The sequence below is a fragment of the Budorcas taxicolor genome, chromosome 4 (genome assembly GCF_023091745.1).
Source record: "Budorcas taxicolor isolate Tak-1 chromosome 4, Takin1.1, whole genome shotgun sequence".
Taxonomy (NCBI): Eukaryota; Metazoa; Chordata; class Mammalia; order Artiodactyla; family Bovidae; genus Budorcas; species Budorcas taxicolor.
In genome coordinates, this window is record NC_068913.1 from 51,741,394 (window position 1) to 51,764,014 (window position 22,621).

Here is a 22,621-nt window from a genome sequence, read left to right on the forward strand (position 1 = left end):
AAATTTACAATATTTTTTGAAATATATTTATAATATTTACAATATTATGTTAATTTCAGGTGTATAACATAGTGACTCAATATTTTATAGGTTATGCAAAGTATTATTGACTATATTCCTGGTACTGTACAATACATCCCTGTGACTTATTTATTTTATAATTGGTAATTTGTATCTCATGATCCCCTTCACCTGTTTTGACCATCCTCCTCATGTCTGACAACCACCAGTCTGTTCTCTGTATCTGAGAGTCTGTTTTTGTTTGGTTATATTTGATCTTTCATTTTGTTTGTTTTAAATTCCACATATAAGTGAAAATGTACAGTATTTGTCTTTCTCAGTCTGACTGATTTCACTTAGCATAATACCTTACAGGTCCATCTATGTTATTGGAGATGGCAATAGTTCAAATTGCTTTTTAATGACTGAGTAGTATTCCATTGTAAATATACCACATCTTATTTATCCATTCATCTGTTGATGGACATAGGTTGGAAAGCATTATAATTATCACATTTTGTTGTACAGAAGATGGACCTGAAACTTACACAGGTAAATTAACATGCACTAGTTCAACAGGGCATGGCCATGTCAGAGCTGGGCTATGAAGTCAGGTTGTCTGCTCTAAAAACCTTCACTTTAAACTGCTACATAATATTATATATTTTTGGAACATAAATACTTTGAAAATCAGGTATAACATATAAATTTTTTATCCATACCATTTTAACTTTTTTCCCATTGTTTTTGAATCGTGCCCTGGCTTAGAATCACCAATACCGGTTGCCATGGATGGCCCTCCAGCTCCTTTTTAGTCCTATTTGTAGCCATTCCCTACCCTTTAGTACAACCATCCTCCTATTCCCAGAATATATTCTGTGCTTTTGTTTAAAGTGCACTTTGCCTTAAATGTCCTTATTCTCCTTTCCTAGCAGAGTCTAGCTCAGCAGTCACTTTCACGCAGGAACTGGGAAATGGCATGAGATTGAAATATGGCTATTGAAATGTGTGTGTTTTAGTGAAACTGATACTGGTTGGAGTGAAGCGGTCCTGGTTTAGGGAGTCCTAGTATTTGCCAAGTGACAGCAGACATTTCTGATTTTCTATATTCACTGTGATTCTCCATGAACAGAAGAGGATTTCTCTCTAGAATAGGGAGAGGCAGGGCTAGAAAAGTTGCAGTGGTACAATTCCTTTATATTCAGGGAAAATTTAACCACAAGGGAGGCTGACATGTTTTCCACATAAATGGGAATAGCAGTATTTCCAATAGGTCTTTGATCTCCCATGAAATTGCTTATACTCAACTCCTTGTTTTGTAGTTAAGGTTTATTAGAATGACCTCATTGATGGTATATTAAATTTCTGTGCCTTTTCAAGGAAAAATAATAAGCATTTATAAGCATTTGTTTTTTAGCTCATTGTAAGTTATCACACTGGACAACTTCTGTGCAATAATAAACAATCCCTCAAATCCAGGGACTTAAACAAAAAAACCATGTACCGGCCACTTGCATTTACAAATTAATAGCTGCTCATCATCTAGGCAGTTCTGCTCCATCATTCCCTCATTCTGGTCATTAGGCTGAAAGAGCATCCCTTAACATTACTGTGGCAGTGGAAAAGGAGCAAGAGAAAGGGAAAACAACTGATGATCCTTGAAACTTCTGCTTGGGAGTAGGGTGTGCCACCACCACTAGCCACTGACCAAATCAAGGCATGTGGCTGAGCCCACGACTGTGGAGTACCCCCCACTCCCAGAGGCACTGCCAGCCCGAATTACAGAGAGTGGGGATGTACAATCCTCTTAAAAGAATAGTTGTTAGTGTTTACACAGTTACTTAGATATTATCTATAATGTGTGTGATGTCTATTGCTAAGGGTTATGCACTGGATTATGTCCCCTCAAAGTTGATATCTTGAAGTCCTAGCTCCCAGTAACTATAACAATGTGACATATTTTAAGAGAGGATCTTCAAAGAGATAGTTAAGGTTAAACGAGTTCATTGAGGTGTGCTCTAATCCAATATGACTGATGCTCCCATAAGGATAGAAGATCAGGAGACAGACACACACAGAAGGAAGACCATGTGAAGACACGGATAAGACCACTATCTACAAGCCAAAGGGAGGCTTCAGAATGAAGCCAACCTTTCCACCACTTTGATCTTGGATATCCAGCCTCCAGAATTGTGGTAAAATAAATTTCTGTTTTTAAGTCACCCATACTGTGATGCTTTGTTATAGTGTCCCTAGCAAACTAATGCATCAATGAACAAATTACCAGAGTTTATAATACTGATATTTCTACTTTTTACTTTATTCAGTTAATACCCATAATAATAGTAATCCCTAACAAACATGAAGCATTCACTATGTATTAAGTAAAGAATTAAGCATTCTCCATACATTATCTCTCTTATTCTCTCAGGATACTTCTATGATACAGGTACTAATATGATCCACATTTTGTATATAACAGGGTTTGAGAAATTTGTGCCAGTTTATCCCCAAGAGCTGTGATCTGATCCTAGGCCATCTGATTACAGAATGGTTGATCCCTTGATATAATCCCTTGATTACATCAAGGGATGTTGAGACATCTCATGGTATTTATTAGTCTCAGGAAAGTTAAGGGAATATAAAAATGAGTGAGCCATGAGGTGGTTGCAATCCAGTTACCAAAACAAGAAAAGGAGTAACTGTAATACTAAGGAGGAGAAGGATAAATGTCATGTAAAAGGTCCTGTCCAGAATTATTATTTATAACTTGGATGAAGAAATTGATGGCAAGATAAAAATTTTGCTAATGATACAGCTGGAAGAGAGAGTATATTCCTTGGAAAACAGACTCAAACTTTTAAAAAGAAGATAAAAGAAAATCATCTTATCAGAGGAGAATGATTGGCCAAATATAAAGAAGTGGTGTATAATGAGTAAATACAATGAACTTAAGTCCAAAAGATAGCTGGATCAGAACAACAAAGAATGAAAGTAGACTCTTATGTGAGCAAAGAGTATTTAAGCTTTATTAGTCAGCTAATTAGTTACTTATTATGGACATGTCATTCAGAGAATGTTTACAGAGTGCCCCCTGTGCATCAGGCACTGTGCTTGGAGCCAGAGATAGAACGATGACCACGCAATGCTCTCAAAGTTCCCTCAGGCTGGAAGAGAGACAGAGATGTAAGTATATTATTATAAAAGAATCTGGTAGATAAACGAATGAAGCATGTTTGATATACAGAAGACCTTTTTACAGAGTCCAGGGAGAAAGATAGAGGAGACACTTTAAGTTGTGATAGGAAGATGAAGCTTGCAGAAAAGGGAGTTCATGATGTTTTAGATGGGACCAGTAAGTAAAAATTCATCAGTATTTAAAAGCTCAGGTCTATTTGGCATGGCAGAAATATAGGTTTAATCATGGGCAGAGGCAGATGATGAAGCTGAAAAATTTGGTTTGGGATGGGTTCTGAAGGGCAGGGCAGTCAATGCTACAAAATTTGACCTTTCTCTTGTATGTAATAACAAGGTGATGAAAATTTCTAGAGTAGGTCCATGACAACATTTGATTTTGGGGAGAAGGTAATTATTGTAAGCAATATAGTCCATAGGGTTACAAAGAGTCGGACATGACTGAGCGACTTTCACTTTTTCACATAGAGAAAAGACTGGTGGGTACACAGAATAGTTCCAGACAGATAAGTTAAGTGGTGGTTGTAATTCTCCAAGTAAAAGACAGCTGAAGACTGGTCTAAGCACATTCTACTAACATTCATGCTGACATAACAGGAGTAAGTCTCTACCATTTTGGCTCAGAGTGAAGTTTTGAGTTGTTTTCTTTTTTTTCCTCACACAAGTTCAAGTGTTGATTCCTTCTATACTACTACACTACCTCAGGTATCCAAGTCTCTGAGGGATGGTACAGGGAGGCAGGAGGGAGGGGGGTTCAGGTTGGGGAACACATGTATACCTGTGGCAGATTCATGTTGATGTATGGCAAAACCAATACAATATTGTAAAGTAATTAACCTCCAATTAAAATAAATTTATATTTTAAAAAATGTATTAGTTATTGAAAAGAAATACAGGGACTTCCCTGGCAGTCCAGTTGTTAAGACTCCACACTTCCACTGTAGGGGGCATGGGTTCAATCTCTAGTCAATGAACTAAGATCCTGCATGCTGCATAGCATGGCAAAAATTTTTTAAAAATCAGTAGATTTTATTTTATTTTATTTTTTTCCTCTGAGGCATTTTATTTGTATGTATTACATCCCTAGAAAAAGAATCCAAGGATTTTCCCTCCTGTATGTTTTCGTCTTGCTTCTTCATGGTCCATGATGCCAGCTGAGGTTGTCAGTACAATGAAACCAAACTGACGGGATGGGAGCAGGTTATTCTGCCATTTTTCTAGATCTTTGAGTTGTACATCAAATCTGGGGCTGATCACTCCACACTTATTTAGCCTGCCTGTGAGGTGCACAACAATTTTCCCAGCCCTGTGATCATCAATGATTTCAAATTCGCCAATGTAACCATGCTTCATCATCACTGTTAGAAACCTGACGATGACTTTGGAGCACAGCCTAATAAGGACCTGGCGTTTGCCTCTCTTCTCGGCATTACTGATACTCTTGAGAGCATCAGCCAGGACATTCATGCGCACCATTATGGCGACACGAAAAGATGGCGGAAAGAGCTAAAAATCAGTAGATTTTAAAAGGGCTGAGTGAAATCTTGGGATATACATGTGATATTCCTATAGGGGTATACTTGGGTCAGGGGTTGAGGTACAAACCACTCCCACAGGAAGATCTTCACTGGAAGGCAATAAGAGAGACACTAACAATGCTCCTGGGCAGAATGACATTCAGGGTTCTGTTGAATGGAAATGGACAGCTCTGAGCATAGGCTTGGCTCCATCATCTGTTCCTGGACTGGCCATAATAATCTTTCTGTGGGCACAGACTAGGTTCTTTCTAAAAATTATCTCTGGTCTCCTCCAAGTGATTCCTCCAGGTGGTCCAGATGGTCCTGACCTCTATTCTTGTCAGGTTCTCTATCTTCTTATTGGCTCCCTGGAAACCTGAAGTCTTAATTTATTATTTGTAGACTGATTTTATATACTGATCTTTCAAGTCTTTGCCTTTTGGTTTTCAAAAATTATCTCAAAAACTTAGTTCTTATAAAATAAGAGCACTCATCTTTTATATGGACTTCAAAAAATAGTCTGATATTCTTTGTGTTCATGGTAAATCAACCTTAACCTCCCTTCTCATTTCCCATAAACTAAAGGGTGTCTCTAAAGTCTGCATCCCTGTATAGGAACACATGTGAGCAGGCAAGTATGGGGAAAAAAGCATATTAATTGATTTTTTCCAAAATATAATTTTATTAAAATAATTATTTTTAAATATCGCTAAAATATATGATATCCTGGGAAAAAAGGTTCCAAAAGTTGGCTCAAGAAGAAACAGGAAATACCATAGGCTAATAACCACAGAAAACAAATTGCAAAAGATGTCAAAGTACTAAACTAGCTCACAAGAAGGATGATCACATAAAATTCCTATTTTTAAAAAAAAAATGCCCCTAAGCATTGGTTTCCAAAATATCTAGGCACTAGAATCACTTGAGGGGTTAGTAAACACCCTTCTCTTAACACTTGGATGCAGTAATTCTGGAATGGGATCCAGAAATCTGAATTTAAAGCAAATAGAACCATGTTTGGGGAACAATGAACTATGAATCATGCTATTCTTTGAGAAATCTGTTTAAAACCACAGTCTTCAACAAGAAATTTGGATGAAAAATCCAATAGAGTGAAGTGAAAAACAGAACTTTCATTTATGTTTTATTTTCCTGATGAAAGAAGTTGCTTTAAAGTTTTTTAAAAACTGATTGATCTGGTCCCCTGAGTCTGTATGTCAGGTGGCCAAACTGAACTTATAACCCAGCAGAGAAAGGTTCTGGGAGAAAAGAATGAACCCATCTGGCGTTTTCATGGTCACGTTTACCCTTACACACTGCACTGAAATTTTCCTGGGTTACATCGTATAGTTTGTCACTAAATGAGTCTCTACAAAATGGACAAGTGGCATAATTATAATCTTGAAGCAATAGATTTGAGAAAGCACTCCTAATAAGTTAATACTTTTCCTATTCATACTTAAAGAATTAAAACTACATCAATCACATTATGAAGTAAAAACAAAGATGATCTAATCAGAAATGAAAACCATCAGCTTTGGTTTTCATCAGTATCAAATAATGTTGAGTGATCAAAAATGTTATGGGAGACTGAACAGTATCAACAACAGACATTCTAAGTGTTCACTGCACATTGTGTGTTAAAAGGATGAGATTATCAGGATCTATGGCATTTAAAAGTTAAGCATCCAGAATATTATTAATATTTTAGTTATAAATAAAACACATATACGAGATTATAAACATTGGAAGAAAGTATGGAATTTTCTCAAACAACTAAAAGTAGAACTACCATATGATCCAGCATTTCCACTCCTGGGAATATATCTGAATAAAACAAAAACACTAATTCTAAAAGATACACGCACCCCAGTGTTCATAGCAGCATTATTTACAATAGACAATATATGGAAGCAACCTAAGTGCCCATTAACAGATGAATGGATAAATAAGATATGGTGTTTTATATATATATATACACACACATATATACACACACAAGCATATATATGCAAATTGCCAACATCCGTTGGATCACAGAGAAAGCAAGAGAGTTCCAGAAAAACATCTACTTCTGCTTTATTGACTATGCCAAACTTTTGGCTATGTAGATCACTACAAACTGTGGAAAATGCTTAAAGAGATGGGAATACCCGACCACCTTAAGTGCCTCCTGAGAAATCAGTCAAGAAGCAACAGTTAGAACCGGACATGGAACAACAGACTGGTTCCAAATTGGGAAAGGAGTACATTTAGGCTGTATATTGTCACCTGTTTATTTAACTTATATGCAGAGTACATCATGAGAAATGCTGGGCTGGATGAAGCACAAGCTGGAATCAAGATTGCCAAGAAAAATATCAATAACCTCAGATATGCAGATGACACCACCCTTATGGCAGAAAGCATAAGAGGATCTAAAGAGCCTCTTGATGAAAGTGAAGGAGAGTAACAGCTGGCTTGAAACTTAACATTCAAAAAACTAAGATCATGGCACCTGGTCCTATCACTTCATGGCAAGTAGATGGGGAAAAAATGGAAACAGTGACAGACTTTATTTTCTTGGGCTCCAAAATCACAGCAGATGGTGACTGCAGCCATGAAATTAAAAGATGCTTGCTCCTTGGAAGAAAAGCTATGACCAACCTAGACAGCAGAGACATTAATTTTCCAACAAAGGTCCATATAGTCAAAGCTATCATTTCTCCAGTGGTCCATGTATGGATGTGAGAGCTGGACCATAAAGAAGGCTGAGCGCTGAAGAATTGATGCTTTTGAACTGTGGTGTTGGAGAAGACTCTTGAGAGTCTCTTGGACTGCAAGGAGATCCAACCAGTTCATCCTAAAGGAAATCAGTCCTGAATATTCATTGGAAGGACTGATGCTGAAGCTGAAACTTCAATACTTTGGTCACCTGATGTGAAGAAATATTCACTGGAAAAGACCCTGAGGCTGGGAAAGACTGATGACAGGAAGAGAAGGGGATGACAGAGGATGTGATGGTTGGATGGCATTACTGACTCTATGGACATGAGTTTGAGAAGGTTCCAGGAATTGGTGATGGACAGGGAACCCTGATGTGTTTCAGTCCATGGGATCGCAAAGAGTCGGAGACAACTGAGCGACTGAACTGAACTGAATATGCACAAATATATATGCACACACTGGGGTACTATTCAGCCATAAAGAGAATAGAATCTTGCCATTTGCAGCAACATGGATGGATTTGGAAGGTATTATGTGAAGTGAAATAAGTCAGACAAAGACAAACACTGTATGATATCACTTACATGTGAAATCTGAAAAATACAACAAACTTGTAAATATAATAAGAAAGAGGCAGACTGGCAGATCTAGAGAACAAGCTAGTGATTACCAGTGGGGAGAGGAAGTGGAAAGGGGCCATATAAGGGATTAAGAGGTACAAACTATTATAAATAAAATAAGCTACAAGGATATATTGTCCACATGGGTAATATAGCTGGTATTTTATAATATGTATTAATGGAGTATAAACTTTAAAATCAGTGAATCACTATACCATATTCCTGTTACTTAAAATAACATTGTACATCAACTATCAACACTCAGAAAACTAAGATCATGGTATCCAGTTCAATCACTGCATGGCAAATAGATGGGGAAACAGTGGAAACAGTGACAGACTTTATTTTTGGGGGCTCCAAAATCACCGCAGATGGTGACAGCAGCCATGAAAATAAAAGACGGAGCATATTATACAGAGTGAAGTAAGTCAGAAAGAAAAACACCAATACAGTATCTTAATGTATATATACGGAATTTAGAAAGATGGTAACGATGACCCTATATGCGAGACAGCGAGAGACACAGATGTAAAGAACAGACTTTTGGACTCTGTGGGAGAAGTGAGGGTGGGATGATGTTAGAGAATACAATTGAAACATGTATATTACCTTATGTGAAATAGATCGCCAGTCCAGGTTCAATGCATGAGACAGGGCGCTCAGGGCTGGTGCACTGGGACAATCCTGAGGGATGGGATGGGGAGAGTGGTGGGAGGGGGGTTCAAGATGAGGGACACATGTACACCCATGGCTGATTCATGTGAATGTATGGCAAAACCCACTACAATATTATAAAGTAATTAGCCTACAATTAAAATAAATAAATAAAAATTTTAAAAAGGATACTTGTTCCTTGGAAGGAAAGCTATGATGAACCTAGACAGTATATTGAAAAGCAGAGACATTACTTTGCCAACTAAGGTCCATCTAGTCAAAGCTATGGTTTTTCCAGTAGTCATGTATGGATGTGAGAGTTGGACTATAAAGAAAGCTGAGCACTGAGAAATGATACTTTCTAACTGTTGTGTTGGAGAGGAATCTTGAGAGTCCCTTGGACTGCAAGGAGATCCAACCAGTCCATCCTAAAGGAAATCAGTCCTGAATATTCACTGGAAGGACTGATGCTAAAGCTGAAACTCCAATACTTTGGCCACCTGATGTGAAGAACTGACTCACTAGAAAAGACCCTGATGCTGGGAAAGACTGAAGGCAGGAAGAGAAGGGGATGACAGAGGATGAGATGGTTGGATGGCATCACTAACTCGATGGACATGAGTTTGAATAAGCTCCGGGAGTTGGTGATGGACAGGCAAGCCTGGTGTGCTGCAATCCATGGGGTCGCAAAGAGTCAGAGATGACTGAGTGACTGAACTGACTGACATCAAATATACTGCAATAAAAGTAAGTTCTTAAAATTAAAAAATAAATATACTGTAGTTATGTTCCTACATCATTTTGGGTTGATAGGTATGGCATCATCAAAAATGTTAGACCTCTTCTTCAAGCATGGGCACCTGTCACGAATTATTTTTTGCAAGTCCACAATAAATACAGCAATTGAGAGTATTTTAAAACTTTTATAGTAATTTGACAAAGTTATTTTATGTCTATTAAATCTCATAATAAACAAATTTTACTCATATTTTGATTGTTTATTTCATTTTTCTCTCAATTTCTTATTTTGTTCTAACAAAGTAGCAATAAATGGTCAGTTGGAAACTAAGAAAAAAGATCTCTAACCACAGATCATTTGAAAATCACTGTTCTAGAGCATAGAAGAATATGTAAACTATCCTAAATTATTCTATGAAGTCCTGGTACTAAAATCTAACAAATGTCCCACAAAAAGAAGTCTACAAATTAGTTCCAATTATGTTATACATAAAATATTAGAAAAATCAATCTAGTCTCAGATTAAAAAAATAATCAGTTCAGTTCAGTTCAGTCGCTCAGTCGTGACCGACTCTTTGCGACCCCATGAATCGCAGCACACCAGGCCTCCCTGTTCATCACCAACTCCCGGAGTTCACTCAGACTCACGTCCATCGAGTCAGTGATGCCATCCAGCCATCTCATCCTCTGTCATCCCCTTCTCCTCCTGCCCCCAATCCCTCCCAGCATCAGAGTCTTTTCCTATGAGTCAACTCTTCGCATGAGGTGGCCAAAGTACTGGAGTTTCAGCTTTAGCATCATTCCTTCAAAAGAACACCCAGGACTGATCTCCTTTAGAATGGACTGGTTGGATCTCCTTGCTGTCCAAGGGACTCTCAAGAGTCTTCTCCAACACCACAGTTCAAAAGCATCAATTCTTCGGTGCTCAGCCTTCTTCACAGTCCAACTCTCACATCCATACATGACTACTGGAAAAACCATAGCCTTGACTAGAGGACCTTAGTTGGCAAAGTAATGTCTCTGCTTTTGAATATGCTATCTAGGTTGCTCATAACTTTTCTTCCAAGGAGTAAGTGTCTTTTAATTTCATGGCTGCAGTCTCCATCTGCAGTGATTCTGGAGCCCAAAATAAAGTCTGACACTGTTTCCACTGTTTCCCCATCTATTTCCCATGAAGTGATGGGACCGGATGCCATGATCTTCGTTTTCTGAATGTTGAGCTTTAACCCAATTTTTTCACTCTCCTCTTTTACTTTCATCAAGAGGCTTTTGAGTTCCTCTTCACTTTCTGCCATAAGGGTGGTGTCATCTGCATATCTGAGGTGACTGATATTTCTCCCGGCAATCCTGATTCCAGCTTATGTTTCTTCCAGTCCAGTGTTTCTCATGATGTACTCTGCATATAAATTAAATGAGCAGGGTGACAATATACAGCCTTGACGTACTCCTTTTCCTCTTTGGAACCAGTCTGTTGTTCCATGTCCAGTTCTAACTGTTGCTTCCTGGCCTGCATACAGATTTCTCAAGAGGCAGGTTAGGTGGTCTGGTATTCCCATATCTTTCAGAATTTTCCACAGTTTATTGTGATCCACACAGTCAAAGGCTTTGGCATAGTCAATAAAGCAGAAATATATGTTTTTCTGGAACTCTCTTGCTTTTTCCACGATCCAATGGATTTTGGCCATTTGATCTCTGGTTCCTCTACCTTTTCTGAAACCAGCTTGAACATCAGGAAGTTCACGGTTCACGTATTGCTGAAGCCTGGCTTGGAGAAAATAATAATATGCCCTAAGTAATTCTTATTTTTCCCCTTTAACTTTTAAAAAATTAGAAAATCTATTAATATGTGTTATGACGTTAATTCTTTTTGTTGTTGTTCAGTCACTAAGTCATTACTGACTCTTTGTGACCCCATGGATTGCAGCATGTCAGGCTCCCCCGTCCTTCACTATCTCCTGGAGTTTGTGCAAATTCATGCCCATTGAGTAGGTGATGCTATCTAACCATCTCATCCTCTGTCACCTGCTTCTCCTTTTGCCTTCAATCTTTCACAGCTTCAGAGTTTTTTCCAATGAGCCAGCTCTTTGCATCAGGTGGCCAAAGTATTGGAACTTCAGCTTTATCATCAGTCCTTCCAATGAATATTCAGGGTTGATTTCCTTTAGGATTAGCTGTCCAAGGGACTCTCAAGAATCCTCCAGTGCCACAATTTGAAAGAATCAACTTTTTGGTGCTTAGTCTTCTTTATGCTCCAACTATCATATCCATACATGACTACTGGAAAAAACATAGCTTTGACTATATGGACCTTTGTTGGAAAAGTAATGTCTCTGCTTTTTTATATGCTGTCTAAATTTGTTATAGCTTTCCTTTCAAGGAGCAAGCATCTTTTAATTTCGTGGCTGCAGGCACCCCCACAGTGATTCTGGAGCTCAAGAAAACAAAATCTGTAACTGCTTCCACTTTTCCCTCTTCTATTTGCCATAAGATGATGGGACCAGATGTCATGATCTTAGTTTTTATAACGTTGAATTTTAAGCCGGCTTTTTCCTCTCCTCATTCATCCTCACCAAAAGACTCTTTAGTTCCTCTTCACTTTCTGCCATTAGAATGGTATCATCTGCATATCTGAAGTTATTGATATTTCTCCTGGCACCCTTGATTCTGGCTGTAATTCATCCAGCCCAGCATTTTGGATGATGTACTTTGCATAGAAGTTAAATAAGCAGGGTGACAATATATAGCCTTGTCATACTCCTTTCCCAATTTTGAACCAGTCTGTTGTTCCATGTCCAGTTCTAACTTGCTTCTTGACCGGCAGACAGGTTTCTCAGGAGACAGAAAAGGTAATCTGGTACTCCTATCTCTTTAAAAATTTTCTACAGTTCGTTGTGATCTATAGTTAAAAACTTTAGCACAGTCAATAAAGCAGAAGTAGATGCTTTTCTGGAAGTCCCTTGCTTTCTTTATGATCCAATGGATGTTGGCAATTTGATCTCTGGTTCCTCTGCCCTTTCTAAATCCAGCCTGTACATCTGGAAATTCTCAGTTCATGTACTGCTGAAGTCTAGCCTGAAGAATTTTGATCATATTTTAAAGATAGTAACATAATAATCTTGAGAAATATACATAAAAATTATTTTATCAACAAAGTAGGTTATTAGAGCTTCCAGGTTGGTGAACATATGGAAATTTGAGGAAAGTGGCACACCTGGAGAGAGCATGGGAGCTCTGAGTCTTTTGTTCATACCTTGCCTTATGCATCTCTTCCCTCCGGCTGTTCCTGAGTTAAATCTTTTTATAATGAACTGCATAATCTAACCTATTCATTTTGCTATCATATATCTACAATGTGGTGTTGCAAGACCTTCTGGTACTCATGATGTGTAGTCGTCACATTGACCTGCCTAATGCTCCAGGGAGGGGCTTTTATACTCCTTCCACCTGACTCTTCAATGAACAACTACATACTTATCCTTTCATATATAAATATGAAAATTCCTTTTGAATATATGCCCAGCGAAGACTTTCACAACAAGACTATTTAAACACTGAATTTGACTAGGAATCGCTGGATATTCTCTAGAATGTTCTCTAGAATGTTTATACCTGTCTATAACTTGCAATGTATCATAGCTTTGTATCCTCATATCCCTGGCAACATTTGCCATTATTGAGCTTTCCAAATTTTTTCAATATACTTTCTACATTATGGCACATGTGGTACACAGTACTTCATTTTCTCAGGTCAGGTCACTCATTTTGTCATTCTTTTTAGCCTGTGTTCCCTAAGGGTAAAATTACACAGTACAAACTTGATAAAAACGAGCTTGAATGAAAAATCAGGTATGTTCCATTCCTCAAATTAACCCAAGGTAGGTTATTAAACATCAAGTGAGTGCTAATTTTCATAATTATATAATCAATTATTTATATGAATGAATAGAAAAGCATATGGAACATTATAAATCCAAAATGTTCAGGGTGGTTGTTTTTGTTTTGATTCACTTTTTCTTCTTTCCTCTCCATACCTTTGAGATATCACTGACATATGACATTGTATACGTTTAAGGTGTACAATATGATGATTGATACATATAAATATTGTGAAACAATTACCACAATAAGGATGGTTTACACATTCATCACCTTGCATTGTTACTATGTGAGTGTATGTGGTATAGTTACTGTGTAAGTCTGTGTGTGTCTGTGTGTGTGGTGGGAACATGTAAAATCTACTCTCTTAGCAATTTAGTATACAACATAGTATTAACTACAGTCACCATGCTCCTTACTAGATCCCCAGTACCTATTTGTCTATAATTAGAAGTTTATACCTTTAACCAATCTCCCTACTTTATCTACCCCCACCCCCCGCCAAGTTCCTGGTAACCACCAATTAACTCTCTGTTCCTATGAGTTTTGGTTTTTTTATTCCATATATAAGTGAGACCATACAGTATTTTTCTTTCTCTGTCTGATATGCCATTTAGCATAATGCTCTCAAGATTCATCCATGTTGTCACAAATGGTAGGATTTCCTTTTTATGGTTGAATAATATTATATATAATAAATATATTATTTATTCATGACTCTCATTGTCTTAATCCATTCATCTGGAAACACTGAGGCTGTTCCCATGTCTTGACTATTATGAATAATGCTGTAATAACATGGGGGTGCAGCTATCTCTTTCAGATATCAATTTCCTTTCCTTTGTATATATACCCAGAAATGGGAGTGCTGGATCATATGGTAGCTCTACTTTTGTCGTTGATGTTATTGTTCAGTTGCTCAGTCATGTCTGACTCTTTACAATGCCATGGAATGCAGCACGCCAGGCTTTCCTGTCCTTCACCATCTCCCGGAGCTTGCTCAAACTCATATCCAGTGAGTCAGTGATGCCATCCAACCATTTGTCCTCTGTCATTCCCTTCTCCTCCTGCCTTCAATCTTTTCCAGCATCAGGGTCTTTTTTAGTGAGTCAGTTCTTCACATCAGGTGGCAAAGGTATTGGAGCTTCAGCCTCAGCATCAGTCCTTCCAATGAGTATTCAGGACTGATTTTCCCTAGGAGTGACTGGCTGGATCTCCGTGCAGTTCAAGGGACTCTCAAGAGTCTTCTCCAACACTACAGTTCAAAAGCATCAATTCTTCGATGCTCAGCCTTCTTTATGGTCCAACCCTCACATCTGTACATGGACCACTGGAAAAATGATAGCTTTGACTATATGGACCTTTGCTGGAAAATTAAAGTCTCTGCTTTTTAACATGCTGTCTAGGTTGGTTATAGTTTTTCCTCCATGGAACAAGTGTCTTTTAACTTCATGGCTGCAGTCACCATCTGCAGTGATTTTGGAGCCCAAGAAAATAAAGTCTGTCACTGTTTCCATTGTTTCCCCATCTATTTGCCATGAAGAAAGGAGACCAGGTGCCATGATCTTAGTTTTCTGAATGTTGAGTTTCAAGCCAGCTTTTTCACTCTCCTCTTTCACTTTCATCAAGAGGCTCTTTAGTTCCTCTTTGCTTTCTGCCATAAAGGTGGTGTCATCTGCATATCTGAGATTATTGATATTTTTCTTGGCAATCTTGATTCCAGCTTCTGCTTCATCCAGCCCGGCATTTCTCATGATGTACTCTGCATATAAGTTAAATAAACAGGGTGACATTATACAGTCTTGATATACTCCTCTGCCAGTTTTGAACCAGTCCATTGTTCCATGTCTTCTAACTGTTGCTTCTTGACGTGCATACAGATTTCTCAGGAGGCAGATCAGGTGGTCTGGTAATCCCATCTCTAAGAATTTTCCAGTTTGTGGTGATCCACACAGTCAAAGGCTTTAGTGTAGTCAATGAAGCAGAAGTAGGTGTTTTTCTGGAATTCTCTTGCTTTTTTTATGATCCAATGGATGTTGGCAATTTGATCTCCAGTTCCTCTGCCTGTTCTAAATCCAGCTTGAACATCTGGAAATTCTCGGTTCATGTACTGTTGAAGCTTAGCTTGGAGAATTTTGAGCACTACTTTGTTAGCATGTGAAATGCGTACAATTGTGTGGTAGTTTGAGGAACCTCCATATTGCTTTCCACAGTGGCTTTACATTCTCATCAATAGTTCACAAGGACTCCTTTTCCCTTACATCTTCACCAGCATTTGTTATCTTTTGTCTTTTTGATAACAGCCATTCTGGCAGGTATGAGGTATCATTGTGGTTTTGATTTGCATTTCCATGATGATTAGTAATGTTGAACATCTTCTCATGTACTTGTTGGCTATTTGTATGTTTTCTTTGGAAAACTGTTTAGATTCTTGGAGCATTTTTTAAATCAGGTTTTATTTTTACAACTGAGTTATATGTAACTCTTTATACACTTCAGATATTAACCTCTTAACAGATACACAGCTTGCAAACATTTTCTCCCATTCTGTAGAATTCCCTTTTCATTTTGTTTATTGTTTCTTTTGCTGTGCAGGAGCTTTTTAGTTTGATGTCATCATATTTATCTTTGCTTTTGTTGCTTGTGCTTTTGGTTATCCAAGAAAATCATTGCCAAGACCAAGATCAAGGAGTATTTTTTCATGTCTCTAGGAGTTTTACAGTTTCAGGTTTTACACTTAAGTCTTTAATCCATTTTGAGTTAATTTTCATGAGTGATACAAGATAGGGGTCTGATTCATTTTTTGTATCTGAATATCTGATTTTCCCAATATCATTTATTAAAGAGACTATTCTTTTCCCATTGATGATTCTTGGGTTCCTCATCAAAGAGTAATTGGCTATGTATGCATAGGTTTATTTCTATGCTATTTGTTGTGTTTCATTGGTTTATATATCTGGGTTCATGTCAGGATCATATTTATTTGATTATTTTAGCTGTGTTAATACCATTTGAAATCAGAAGGTGTGATGACTCCAGTTTTGTTCTACTTTATCAAGATTTCTTTGGATATTTGGGTCTTTTATGGTTTTCAATAAATTTGGGGATTTTTTTCCTGTTTCTGTGAAAAATGCCATTGCAATTTTGATAAAGATTGCATTTAATCTCCAGATGATTTGGGGGCATGAGTATGGATATTTTAACAATATTAATTCTTTTGATCCATGAACACGGGATGTATTTCCACTGGATTGTGTCTTCTTTAATTGTTTTCATCAAAGTTTTACAGTTTTCAGTGTACAGCTTTTTACCTTCTTGGTTAAATTCAGTTTCGCTCAGTGCAGTCGCTCAGCCGTGTCCAACTCTTTGTGACCCCATGAATCGCAGCACACCAGGCCTCCCTGTCCATCACCAACTCCCAGAGTTCACTCAGACTCACGTCCATCGAATCCGTGATGCCATCCAGGCATCTCATCCTCGGTCATCTCCTTCTCCTCCTGCCCCCAATCCCTCCCAGCATCAGAGTCTTTTCCTATGAGTCAACTCTTCACAGGAGTGGCCAAAGTACTGGAGCTTCACCTTTAGCATCATTCCTTCCAGAGAAAATCCAGGGCTGATCTCCTTCAGAATGGACTGGTTGGATCTCCTTGCAGTCCAAGGGACTCTCAAGAGTCTTCTCCAACACCACAGTTCAAAAGCATCAATTCTTTGGCGCTCAGCCTTCTTCACAGTCCAACTCTCACATCCATATGTGACCACAGGAAAAACCATAGCCTTGACTAGATGGAACTTCGTTGGCAAAGTAATGTCTCTGCTTTTGAATATACTGTCTAGGTTGGTCATAACTTTTCTTCCAAGGAGTAAGCGTCTTTTAATTTCATGGCTGCAGTCACCATCTGCAGTGATTTCGGAGCCCCCAAAAATAAAGTCTGACACTGTTTCCACTCTTTCCCCATCTATTTCCCATGAAGTGATGGGACCGGATGCCATGATATTCGTTTTCTGAATGTTGAGCTTTAAGCTAACTTTTTCACTCTCCTCTTTCACTTTCATCAAGAGGCTTTTTAGCTCCTCTTCACTTTCTGCCATAAGGGTGGTGTCATCTGCATATCTGAGGTGATTGATATTTCTCCCGGCAATCTTGATTCCAGCTTGTGTTTCTTCCAGTCCAGCGTTTCTCATGATGTACTCTGCATACAGGTTAAATGAGCAGGGTGACAATATACAGCCTTGACGTACTCCTTTTCCTATTTGGAACCAGGCTGTTGTTCCATGTCCAGTTCTAACTGTTGCTTCCTGACCTGCATACAGATTTCTCAAGAGGCAAGTTAGGTGGTCTGGTGTTCCCATCTCTTTCAGAATTTTCCACAGTTTATTGTGATCCACACAGTCAAAGGCTTTGGCATAGTCAATACAGCAGAAATAGATGTTTTTCTGGAACTCTCTTGCTTTTTCCATGATCCAGTGGATGTTGGCAATTTGATCTCTGGTTCCTCTGCCTTTTCTAAAACCAGCTTGAACATCAGGGAGTTCACAGTTCACATATTGCTGAAGCCTGAGCATTACTTTACTCCCATGTGAGATGAGTGCAAATGTGCGGTAGTTTGAGCATTCTTTGGCCTTGCCTTTCTTTGGAATTGGAATGAAAACTGACCTTTTCCAGTCCTGTGCCCACTGCTGAGTTTTCCAAATTTGCTGGCATACTGAGTGCAGCACGTTCACAGCATCATCTTTCAGGATTTGAAACAGCTCAACTGGAATTCCATCACCTCCACTAGCTTTGTTCGTAGTGATGCTTTCTAAGGCCCACTTGACTTCACATTCCAAGATGTCTGGCTCTAGATGAGTGATCACATCATCATGATTATCTGGGTCGTGAAGATCATTTTTGTACAGTTCTTCTGTGTATTCTTGCCACCTCTTCTTAATATCTTCTGCTTCTGTTAGGTCCATACCATTTCTGTCCTTTATCGAGCCCATCTTTGCATGAAATGTTCCCTTGGTAGCTCTAATTTTCTTGAAGAGATCTCTAGTCTTTCCCATTCTGTTGTTTTCCTCTATTTCTTTGCATTGATCACTGAAGAAGGCTTTCTTATCTCTTCCTGCTAGTCTTTGGAACTCTGCATTCAGATGCTTATATCTTTCCATTTCTCCTTTGCTTTTCACCTATCTTCTTTTCACAGCTATTTGTAAGGCCTCCCCAGACAGCCATTTTGCTTTTTTGTATTTCTCTTCCATGGGGATGGTCTTGATCCCTGTCTCCTGTACAATGTCACGAACCTCATTCCATAGTTCATCAGGTGCTCTGTCTATTAGATCTAGGCCCTTAAATCTATTTCTCACTTCCCCATAAGTGATTTGATTTAGGTCATGCCTGAATGGTTGAGCGGTTTTCCCTACTTTCTTCAATTTGAGTCTGAATTTGGTAATAAGGAGTTCATGATCTGAGCCACAGTCAGCTCCTGGTCTTGTTTTTGTTGACCGTATAGAGCTTCTCCATCTTTGGCTGCAAAGAATATAATCAATCTGATTTCCGTGTTGACCATCTGGTGATGTCCATGTGTAGAGTCTTCTCTTGTGTTGTTGGAAGAGGGTGTTTGAAAGCTTGCTGCTGCTAAGTTGCGTCAGTCATGTCTGACTCCGTGCGACCCCATAGACGGCAGCCGGACAGGCTCCTCTGTCCCTGGGATTCCCCAGGCAATAATACTGTAGTGGGTTGCCATTTCCTTCTCCAATGCATGAAAGTCAAAAGTCAAAGTGAAGTCACTCAGTCATGTCTGACTCTTAGCAACCCTATGGACTATAGCCTACCAGGTTCCTTCGTCCATGGGGTTCTCCAGGCAAGAGTACTGGAGTGGGTTGCCATTGCCTTCTCTGATAGAAAGCTTAGAAAATGGCTATTAAAAATATGTAAATCCAAACAAAAACACCGACTGTAACATTTTGTTATGTTTTATTTCTCGAAGTTCTATCCTAAGCATTTAGGGAAGAAAGCAAACAAAAGACATCCAAATCAAAAAGGTAAAAATAAAATTGTCTCTGGTTGCAGATAACATAATCTTGCAAATAGAAAATCTTAAAAGACTCCACCAAAAATGTTAGAAATAATAAATTAAGTGACACTACAGGATATAGAAATCAGTGTATAAAAATAAGTTGCACTTGTATATGCTAACAATGAACTATCTGAAAAAGAAATAATGAAAACATCCTCATTTACAATAGTATCAGAAACAATAAAATATATAAGAATTAATTTGGCCGAGAGCTACCCCACATCCGAAGTCTGGTACAGCGGCCCAGAGTGCCAGGCTGTGATGGCACGGGAACAGACGGGAGGAGCCACCCTGCATCTGAGGTCAGTGGCGGCCGGGAGGAGACACCCCGCATCCGAGGTCAGGGTGTTGGTCGGGAGGAGCTACCCAGCATCTGAGGCCAGTGGTGGCCAGGAGGAGACACACCACGTCCGAGGTCGGGCCAGCCAGGAGAAGCCACCTCGTGTCCGAAGCCAGGGGTGATGACCCTGAGAGCCACTCCAAGCCCGAGGCCAGGGGCGGCAGCTGGGAAGAGCCACCCATGACCAAGGCCAGGGCTGGTGGCGGGAGGAGGAACCCGAGGAGCGGTGGCTGAGCAGGCACAGGAGGGCCTAGAGGAGCTATCCCATGTTGAAGGTCAGGAACAGGGGTGGTAAGGAGATACCCCTCATCCAAGGTAAGGAGCAGCGGCTGTGCTTTGCTGGAGCAGCCATGAAGACATACCCCACGTCCAAGGTAAGAGAAACCAAGTAAGATGGTAGGTGTTGCAAGAGGGCATCAGAGGGCAGACACACTGAAACCATACTCACAGAAAACTAGTCAATCTAATCACACTAGGACCACAGCCTTGTCTAACTCAATGAAATCAAGCCATGCCTGCGGGGCAACCCAAGACAGGTGGGTCATGGTGGAGAGGTCTGACAGAATGTTGTCCACTGGAGAAGGGAATGGCAAGCCACTTCAGTATTCTTGCCTTGAGAACCTCATGAACAATATGAAAAGGCAAAATGATAGGATACCAAAAGAGGAACTCCCCAGGTAAATTAGGTGCCCAATACGCTACTGGAGATCAGTGGAGAAATAACTCCAGAAAGAATGAAGGGATGGAGCCAAAGCAAAAACAATACCCAGTTGTGGATGTGACTGGTGACAGAAGCAAGATCCGATGCTGTAAAGAGCAATATTGCATAGGAACCTGGAATGTCAGGTCCATGAATCAAGGCAAATTGGAAGTGGTCAAACAAGAGATGGCAAGGGTGAACATCAACATTCTAGGAATCAACGAACTAAAATGGACTGGAATGGGTGAATTCAACTCAAATGACCATTATATCTACTACTGTAGGCAGGAATCCCTCAGAAGAAATGGAGTAGCCATCATGGTCAACAAAAGAATCCGAAATGCAGTACTTGGATGCAATCTCAAAAACGACAGAATGATCTCTGTTCGTCTCCAAGGTAAACCATTCAATATCACAGTTATCCAAGTCTATGCCCCAACCAGTAACACTGAAGAAGCTGAAGTTGAATGGTTTTATGAAGACCTACAAGACCTTTTAGAACTATCACCCAAAAAGATGTCCTTTTCATTATAGGGGACTGGAATGCAAAAGTAGGAAGTCAAGAAACACCTGGAGTAACAGGCAAATTTGGCCTTGGATTGAGGAATGACGCAGGGCAAAGACTAGTAGAGTTTTACCAAGAAAATGCACTAGTCATAGCAAAAACCCTCTTCCAACAACACAAGGGAAGACTTTACACATGGACATCACCAGATGGTCAACACCGAAATCAGATTGATTATATTCTTTGCAGCCAAAGATGGAGAAGCTCTATACAGTCAACAAAAACAAGACCAGGAGCTGACTGTGGCTCAGATCATGAACTCCTTATAAATTCAGACTCAAATTCAGACTCAAATTGAAGAAAGTAGGGAAAACCACTAGACCATTCAGGTATGACCTAAATCAAATCACTTATGATTATACAGTGGAAGTGAGAAATAGATTTAAGGGCCTAGATCTGATAGACAGAGTGCCTGATGAACTATGGAATGAGGTTCATGACATTGTACAGGAGACAGGGATCAAGACCATCCCCATGGAAGAGAAATGCAAAAAAGCAAAATGGCTGTCTGGGGAGACCTTACAAATAGCTGTGAAAAGAAGATAGGTGAAAAGCAAAGGAGAAAAGGAAAGATATAAGCATCTGAATGCAGAGTTCCAAAGACTAGCAGGAAGAGATAAGAAAGCCTTCTTCAGTGATCAATGCAAAGAAATAGAGGAAAACAACAGAATGGGAAAGACTAGAGATCTCTTCAAGAAAATTAGAGCTACCAAGGGAACATTTCATGCAAAGATGGGCTCGATAAAGGACAGAAATGGTATGGACCTAACAGAAGCAGAAGATATTAAGAAGAGGTGGCAAGAATACACAGAAGAACTGTACAAAAATGATCTTCACGACCCAGATAATCATGATGATGTGATCACTCATCTAGAGCCAGACATCTTGGAATGTGAAGTCAAGTGGGCCTTAGAAAGCATCACTACGAACAAAGCTAGTGGAGGTGATGGAATTCCAGTTGAGCTGTTTCAAATCCTGAAAGATGATGCTGTGAACGTGCTGCACTCAGTATGCCAGCAAATTTGGAAAACTCAGCAGTGGGCACAGGACTGGAAAAGGTCAGTTTTCATTCCAATTCCAAAGAAAGGCAAGGCCAAAGAATGCTCAAACTACCGCACATTTGCACTCATCTCACATGGGAGTAAAGTAATGCTCAGGCTTCAGCAATATGTGAACTGTGAACTCCCTGATGTTCAAGCTGGTTTTAGAAAAGGCAGAGGAACCAGAGATCAAATTGCCAACATCCACTGGATCATGGAAAAAGCAAGAGAGTTCCAGAAAAACATCTATTTCTGCTGTATTGACTATGCCAAAGCCTTTGACTGTGTGGATCACAATAAACTGTGGAAAATTCTGAAAGAGATGGGAACACCAGACCACCTAACTTGCCTCTTGAGAAATCTGTATGCAGGTCAGGAAGCAACAGTTAGAACTGGACATGGAACAACAGCCTGGTTCCAAATAGGAAAAGGAGTACGTCAAGGCTGTATATTGTCACCCTGCTCATTTAACCTGTATGCAGAGTACATCATGAGAAACGCTGGACTGGAAGAAACACAAGCTGGAATCAAGATTGCCGGGAGAAATATCAATCACCTCAGATATGCAGATGACACCACCCTTATGGCAGAAAGTGAAGAGGAGCTAAAAAGCC

At 39.4% G+C, this 22,621-nt stretch overlaps 1 protein-coding gene across 1 annotated transcript; it reads right to left on the bottom strand.

Moving 5' to 3' along the window:
- Positions 1-4,243: 4,243 nt before the first annotated feature.
- On the bottom strand, positions 4,244-4,695 carry LOC128046958 (40S ribosomal protein S15a-like). The gene has a single exon (XM_052639147.1). The coding sequence runs from the start codon at positions 4,669-4,671 to the stop codon at positions 4,279-4,281; it is 393 nt and encodes a 130-aa protein (XP_052495107.1). The 5' UTR covers positions 4,672-4,695; the 3' UTR covers positions 4,244-4,278.
- Between the last annotated feature and the right edge of the window lie 17,926 nt (positions 4,696-22,621).